General features: G+C 39.7%; 1 protein-coding gene across 1 annotated transcript; it reads left to right on the top strand.

Annotated features, from left to right (window-relative positions):
- Positions 1 to 698: 698 nt before the first annotated feature.
- Positions 699 to 8373, top strand: atpv0e2 (ATPase H+ transporting V0 subunit e2). The gene is made up of 4 exons (XM_026358709.1): positions 699 to 907; positions 2103 to 2150; positions 4260 to 4358; positions 5364 to 8373. The coding sequence occupies exons 1-3, from the start codon at positions 804 to 806 to the stop codon at positions 4351 to 4353; spliced, it is 246 nt and encodes an 81-aa protein (XP_026214494.1). The 5' UTR covers positions 699 to 803; the 3' UTR covers positions 4354 to 4358; positions 5364 to 8373.

The raw sequence follows: 8373 nt of genomic DNA, 5'->3' as shown, positions 1-8373 counted from the left end.
AGGACACTAAACAATGAATGTAGACTGATGCCTTTGTCCACTGGGTGGTAACATTGCACTGTCACAGTGTAGTGAGGATCAACTAGAAGCAAACACCAAAAGTAATACTGGTACTGTATAAGTTTTAATTTGTATTATACTGTACTGGGATGCAGACCTAGATAAAAGAGCATCACATATAATTACAAATGTGTAAGAAGCACAGAGAACCAGTGACTATTGTATATGTAGATCAGTTTAAGAATAGAAAAATACACAGTATATCAACTGTTTATTATGTTAAATCAGTCCTGTTAGTGTACTGCAGTCGTTTTCAAGTAATTAAATCATAATTGTTGAATTTGCGTTTAAATGTCATATAGGGTGTAATAAACTAAAATATATAAACACATATTACAATACAGTAGGGCTACTACTACACATTTTAATTTTTAAAATGTGGTTTTAAAATGAAAGTCTGTACTTTGAATAGTTTCACTGTTTTGGTTTTATTTACCTTTTTCTGCTCACAAACATCCAGTAGATCAGAGGATGAACATGAAGATGGGAGATGATGCACTCGTCTCTAATCTGTTGGCATAATGTTGGTCCAATCCCCTTCGCTGTAATACTGATGGGCGGCTAGATCCGCCAATCAAAACTCGTTGTCACACCGCTCTGGACCAATCACACATCGCGTCAGACCGGTGGGCGGGAACATCACGGTAGCTCCTGGCTGGCTCAGCAGCCATTGATGCTCTTTATTTCCAAGAGGACAAACAGACATTAATTCGTCACATCTGCGGCTTTTTGCGGACTGAAACATGGTGTCTCACTCCCTCGCTTTGCCGATGATCTGCTTCACCACGTTATGGGCCCTTGTAGGGGTCGTGGCCCCGTTTTTAGTGCCCAAAGGACCCAACCGAGGGTAGGTGATCGAGCTACAGTTAATTGGCTGCAATTAACGATCATATGGCGTCTTATTCTACGGTATATTCTGCACCAACATTTGCTTTCAGGTGATGGTTATTTGACGTTATTATTTAAAATAAATAAATAAAAATAGTCTTAGAAATACACGAGCGTGGTCCTGCTCATGTGATGGAGGCCGTGCGCGTCATCGTGCGTCCACCCCAGCATCCATCCATCCCAGCATCCATCCATCCCAGCATCCGACCGTGCAGCTCTCCCTCCATCCTCCGTCATTAATGTTACCAGGGTCACGAACGTTTCATTTGTTGTGTGGTGTGTAGATGGTTTTAGGTTCTGACAGAGTGAATTTATTTCATCCAACGTGCTTCAACAGTATTAAACAGCTTGTAGTGGTGTCTGCAGAGTTGGAGCCTGGTTTTACTTCTACCTTGAAATGTTCTGTTATTTTTTAATAGGAAAACACTGAAGGAGGAGTGGGAAGTATGAAAACAGACTATTGCAATTTGGGATGGAAATAATTAGTTGATCAACAGATACTAAAATAGATGCTAGTTAGTTTAATCAAGAAATAAAATGACTAATAAGTGAATTTTGTAAATGGGGTGGGAGAAGATTAAAAACAGGCATACTATTAAAGTGGAGACTGAGAGAACAGGAATTGTGAAAGAGTTAACTTAGTGTTATTAGATAGTATTTAGTTATTTGTTACTGGATGGAATCAGTAACAAATAACTAAATACTATCTAATAACACTAAAAATCATAGTAACTAATCACATATGCAACACTTCTTTAAACGCAGGGCACTTTTACAGAGCAGTGCTCACTGATTGACAGTACTGTCTATAAACGTCTCAGTGCAGGAACTATAGAGCCACGTATAAAGTGAAAACTTCATCCTCTGAAAGCTGAAAACTTAAATGTGTAGATTCCACTGTATAATAATTTATCTCAGCCCCTTAACATAGACTTAGGAACTCCTACATTATAAAACGTGGCACATATCTACTTTAAAACATGTGATATATATAAACTAAACAAGTTATATATTTTTAAATATTATCAGAACAAAGTCAGTTTTTCATGAACTTATATTGAAAGATGATTAACAGGAATAGTGAATTAACATCTGGCTTTAAGTTTCATGTTTGAACAGACACCATGTGACCGATTGTCTCTTCTCCTCGACAGTGTGATCGTCACCAGCCTCATCCTCACAGCGATCTGCTGCTACCTATTGTGAGTAGAAACTCTGCTGTTATTTTGCACGTTGATGTGACTCTGCTTTATTGACCTGCTGCTCAGATTACACCTCCATAAAGAATCTATAAAACACTGCACACTTAGTGTTTCAGTCTGAACTTTATAACATTGACCAGTCAGTTTAGGTTTGCATTAAAAGCAGTTTGATTTTCTTCAGTGTTCAAATAAAACAGCTTCCAGTAAGGCTGTTATATAGTATATTATAGTTGGTGTACAGAAGTTAAACTGTGTCCTCATGTCTGTAACTACATATTACTTTAAAGAAGGGAAGATGAAACTGCAATCATTTTAAAAAAGTAGAGAAATTCGCAATATAATAGAAGAATTAAACAAATTACTCCAGTAATTAACATCAATCCAAGAATTCAAAGCAGGACATGCGTAAGGCTTTCTCTAACTGAGAGGAATGAAACATATAAATGCACTAAAACAAAGTTTTATGAGTACTTGTTTATGTTACTGAGACTACAACAGCATTTAAAGTAACAAACCAAGTTGTCCAGTAAAGAAGATTAATAGAAGTTAAAAACCTGTAGCTGTACTGCTTCAACATGCAAGAGAAGGGACAGATCTGTGCTGTAGATCCAGGTCAATGATTGGTTTATGTAGCACCAGACAATACAGAGGTGTGTGGTCAATATGAGCCTAAAACTGGGATTTAAAAAGTTTGAATTGAATCCAACAACAAGAAGAAGCACAGGGTGTAGTAGAAATATCGTAAATAATCGTTCTACCACCAGATGGTGCCCCAGGTTCTATCAAAGGGGGAATAATCCTTCCTCACTAGAGACGGAGACAGTGTGATGAAAAGGTTTCCCCAGTACTACTACTAGTAATACTGCTAATATTAATATTAATATAATAATAATAATATTGACGTACAAGTCTGAATTATAATGGAAAAAAAGTTTTAAGGTGTTGTAAGGTGTGCACATCCAATCCAATCTGGATACGTGTGTGTGTTTGTGTGTGTGTGTGTGTGTGTGTCCTGAACACCCACCACATGTCTTGTGCACCAGTTAAAGTGCTGTGGTTACTGAAATCTTGGTTGCTTGTGTTTGTTTCTACAAAAAAAAAAAAGAAAAAAGAAGGAGCTCACAAACGGGCAAAATGGAATGAAGTTGAAACAGATAAATTATAACATAATACAAATGATTTTAATTAAATCAAAGCCACAGTGTAAACAGCTTCACATAACATTTAGTGTCCACAAATTAGTACAAGGCAATGTACAACCAGATTTTCAGCCATTAAAAATCCAACAATAAATCAGCACAGTACTTCACATTACACCATTTACAAAGACTCTGGCAAAAATATATTTAGCTCACAGTCTCATCATAGCTGCCACCAGCTGTTAAATCAGCAAAGCACTGCTTGAATCACACATTTCAATTTACAGTAACTCCACTACATACGAACGAGTAAAGGAAGAAACTTACAATGTTTTACCCAAACTATTTTCCATGGTCAACACAAGCACAGCAGAGCAAACTTTACCTGAAGAGCACATGGGCCAGGTAACCCAGGGGTCTTATAAATATCCAACGTGTTACCAAACTGTTGTATTTATGATTTATGATTAATGTCAAGGTCCACACTGTGAGCTGGGGCTGGTTACCGCTGGTAAGAACTATAGGCCTCGTTAAACTAACAGCACTGCTTCATTCACATCATCATTTACAGCTGCTCACCACGTCATGTAGAGAACGTAGCTGTGTCCAGTCCGCCTGCAGGTTGACTCTCACATGTAGCTCTGCAATGAAATGAAATAATGTTGGATAAGAAGTGCTCTAATCATGTTCACATTCACTAGAGCGCCAAATCACTACTTTGACAGTTAATTAAAATTGGACATGTTTGAAAGTTGGCTTCGTGTCGTGTGTCCTTGGTTTGTTTTTTAGTTTTTTTGGACTCAAAGTGGTTTTATGTGCCGTGCACGTCTGCTATCTTTACAGTAATAGTGTTGCTCACAGTGATCATTTCTATTGGTACGTTGCCCAAATCTGCAGCAATAAAATGTTTCACTTAAGACATAAATGAAAGAATATGTCTCTATTTCTTTGCTTCTCTCTCTTTGCCCAGTTGGTTGATAGCCATTCTGGCCCAAACTAACCCCCTGTTCGGCCCTCAGCTGAAGAATGAGACTATATGGTATCTGCGCTACTTCTGGGAGTAAACAAGGTAAAGTTGTCTTAACAAGTCGTAAAAGTACAACATCCCCATTAAATCTGAGCAGAACAGTCACACGCAGCTTGATCTGAACGCCACGGCCTGTTCAGCTGTCCAGCCATGGTCAGTGTTAGTCGAGATCCTTCATTAGAAGAGTTATGAAACATCAGGTAAACCTTTAAACAGTCACTGCAGCATGCTGGATCTTAAAAATGTTACTAGATCCATTTACTGTCGTTTTTTTTTTTTTTTTCACAAATGAATTAAGTCCAACTGGTGGTCCAAATGATTGCAACAAGATCACAACATGCTCAGAAAAGTGTGCTCATTGTCAGCTTATTCAGATTTAACTAAATCAGAGGCACAGTTTCAGAATTATTGTGAATTAAGAAACACACATCGTGTTATGTTTACTATGCATACATTAAATTTGTCTGTTATTTATCTGTCTGTGTGTATGGACACATGTACTGTATGTGATCCATAAGACGAGTGTCTGAATAAATAAACGCTTATGGCTTGCTTTACTACTACCAAGAAACAAGATTACCAAAAGTAGGCTACATAGTAAGAAGAAATACTGAGATCTGAATGGAAATGAGAACCATTATCCTTCTGCATTTTTCCTCCTCTCACTGGCTGCTCAGTGCCGACGGTTTCTGCTCCTTCAAGCTGCGTAGTAAAATTGCCTATTTGCAAATCAAAAACCACTCAATTTTTCTCTCTCAGAATGCAGTGGGGAAAATAAATCCCTGCCACTAAACTGCCTATGGTGACAGAAGTGGCATTCAGACATAAATATTTAGCAACTCCATGAAAAAAATGAGCTTGGTGGAACGCAGGGAGGGGCCACTGTCATGATTTTTCAAAGAAATGTTTGCTCCGAGCCACTGATGAGTTTTTTTGATCAAGTGCTTTGACCCCAGTAGTGAGTGGTGATGATTGTTAGAGATGTTCACAAACTGATACAGAAAATGTGAGATAATTATGCTGTTATCTTTTGGCTTGTCTCCCCAGGACTGGCTGATGCCTCTCTTCATTCCTATCCCCACGGTTTTGCTGGACTTCCAACATAACTCATAAATCATGTAAAACACCCATACCCACCACCTCCAACTGCAAAATTGATGGAATATTTCAGATGTTGAAGCTTTTTGTAACTGGAAAGTCAGTGTCAGATTTCTTTGCAGCCTTGAGGAATCTTAAAAATAATGTACAGTATGTGGAATATGAATTTTACAGTTTAACAAGTCACAGATTGTGGGTTTTAAAATAAGGATGTTACATCATGCGACTCCAGTGCACTGCAAATCACAAATGAGGAAAGAATCAAGTGTTTTTATGTCTGTTACTAATGAGAATCGTCACCAGTGAAACCATAAAATCTTCTGTTAGGAGTAGATGTTAAATTTCCATCTCTGAAATGTGCAATCCTTAAATACTTTAGTTTACTCTGTGTTGTGTTGCTGCCATCAGGGAACATGAATTTCTAAGTGTTTGTATTTATTTTGGCCTGTGGACACTGATGTAAGCTTGTCGTAATTACCTCAGTGTCCAGGCGGCCTTGTTATATAACTATTATTATCTGTGATGTAATGGTGTGTGTGTGTGTGTGTGTGTGTGTGAGTGTGAGCATGTGTCAGTGTGTGTGAAGAGTTCATTACTGCGAGTGCTTGGACCACAGCCATGAGAATCTCCCAAAACCGCTAAAGTGAAGAGCGATTCCCTCCACTTTAGGGCCACTTCAGCATGAAACTCCCTCCCACATTCCCCTCACGCGCTACACAGCGGAGGTCCTCGTTGCCATGGTGATCTCATCGCCCAATTCAGTCCCGCTCCACTCGACCCCTTCTGATAAAGCCCATTCTCGGCTGCATGTGTGCAGATGTACTGTAGGTTGTACAGTAGGGACGTGGTTTTGGCTGGTGATCGATTTGGTCTTCAAATGTTAAAAGGTTCAGTTCAAATCTTAAATTTTTAATCTCCCCTCCAAAGTCTGGTTTTCTTTAATGAACCTTTTAAACAACAGTTTCACCAAATTCCTCATTTAAACTTTGCCTAATTAGTTCTTTTGGGGGTTGGAGCTCTTTAAGGCAGAGTTACTACTCGCACCTTTTCAGCAGCAGAGAAGCAGAGAAATGAGCTGCTTTCAAAAGCTTTCATTTACCAGAAAACAAAACAGCAATTTAAATGTGTATTTGAAAAAAGCTGCACATTTTCCAGACATTTTCACAAGCTGTTATCTTTTAGAAACCCTCGTTGTGTCAGAGGTGAATGCCTCTGACTGCTATATATTCATCGTAGGCCAGCAAAGCCCCAGTAGATCAGATCGTAGCTCGATGTTTATAGTGTTGCATGATTAATCATGTTCTGTGGTTAGAAAGTACGAGAACTTCAGCAAAGCAGTTTGTCACATTTACTGTAGAAAATAATCTCAGTGTCTCAGTAGAGTATATACAGTACAGTGATCTGAACACATGCATTTGAGAAGAGAGGACGTTAGTGTGTGTTTACATTGACGGGAACTAGAGCAGTCTGTTGCTGGTGGTCCAGGGCTCGAGGTTATCTCCGCTGACTGTGGTCTGCTCTCTCAGTGCTGGATAAATCCAGTGTTTCTTGCCTGGTATAGATGCATTATTGGCTCTCGAGTTAGGTTGCAGCTGGGTCAGTTCAGCCACAGAACAGCACCATGGGTTTTCCTGTCATTGCAGTCTGAATGCACAGTTAACTGGTGATAATGTCGTCAGGGTCTGAAATTTTCTTTATGTCGTCGTAGATAGAGAGGGAGAGGGAGAGGACATCACCCGTGCTGTTACAGTTCGCAGTCGTTCTCGGATAGGTTCCACTTCTCCAACCTTAATCAGCCTCAAGCCCATTGCCTGTTTCATCATTATCACACTTTTTCTTTTCAATATTTGCCTTGGAAAAGATGCTGGTGGGACACTCCAGCCTCCTGATGCTTTAAACGTCTCCACCGCCAGCCACCACCACAGCTACACATCCCTCCTCCACTTTCCTGAAAACCCCTCTCTTCTCCTCTCCCTCCTTCCTTTCCACTCCCCCTCCCCATCCTTCTCTCTAAAACCACTTTGCTTCAGCCAAAAAGAATCAAAATCAATATACAGCTACTTTTTAGAAAGACCAAATTGCGTTGTATCTTTTCCTCCAACCCTCTTTGTTAGCTGTGTCGGTGGCATGCGTTCTAAATGTGGAGTGCATACAATTGTGTACTGTACGGTCTGTTACATAACTGGGGACCCACATCAAAAAGGGTGTGATCGCATCCCATCATACTAACAAAAAAGCCTTTTTCCTACCAGGAAAGCTGAATTGTTGCACGGTGGTATTTAGTTTCTCTCTGTCCAATTCCAAGTGAGGACGAGCATGTCAACAAAACTCAGATAAACCCACAAGTAGCTCAGTTATCTGGAGTTTTGGTAACATGTCAACCTGCCAGGTTAGAGATGGTGGTGTTGGTAGAGAGCCAAACCCAATGTGAAACCAGGTCCTGTAAGTTCAGCTCAGTGTAGGTCTCTACCAGGAGAGAGCACATGAAGAAAAAGCTGAGCTTTAGTCCAGATTGTGGTTTGCTCTCACTTCATTTTGTTCTGTCAGGCTTTCCGACCATTAACTGCCGGCTATTAGATGTACCCGGAGACCTTTGGGTTTTGAGTTTGTTTCTTGTAGTTGGTTTAGATTTACATTCCCAATACAACTCATAATAAAAAGTACTACAACTAGCGCACAAAAGGAAAAAGTCACATTTTCAGTGTCAGTGAATCATCGGACAGCAAATGGCGTTGTTCTCACTCGGCCAAACAAACTGAACTGAAGCAGCGAACGCTCCAGACTTTACAGAAACGAACCCAGTCATGCTGAGTGTGAATGCGTCCCCGAACACCTCCGATTCTTGGTTGTCTCCTCTCTTCTTGTGAATCTGTTCAGTTTTCATAACTGGCTCCCGATTTTCTGTTAATTATTCCTGGTAAGACTGATGAAGAAAATTTTTTTAGCATGTTAAGAGTCA

This window comes from Anabas testudineus, chromosome 1 (assembly GCF_900324465.2).
Source record: "Anabas testudineus chromosome 1, fAnaTes1.2, whole genome shotgun sequence".
In the NCBI taxonomy this organism is placed as follows: domain Eukaryota; kingdom Metazoa; phylum Chordata; class Actinopteri; order Anabantiformes; family Anabantidae; genus Anabas; species Anabas testudineus.
This window is presented reverse-complemented; position numbering and strand designations above follow the sequence as displayed.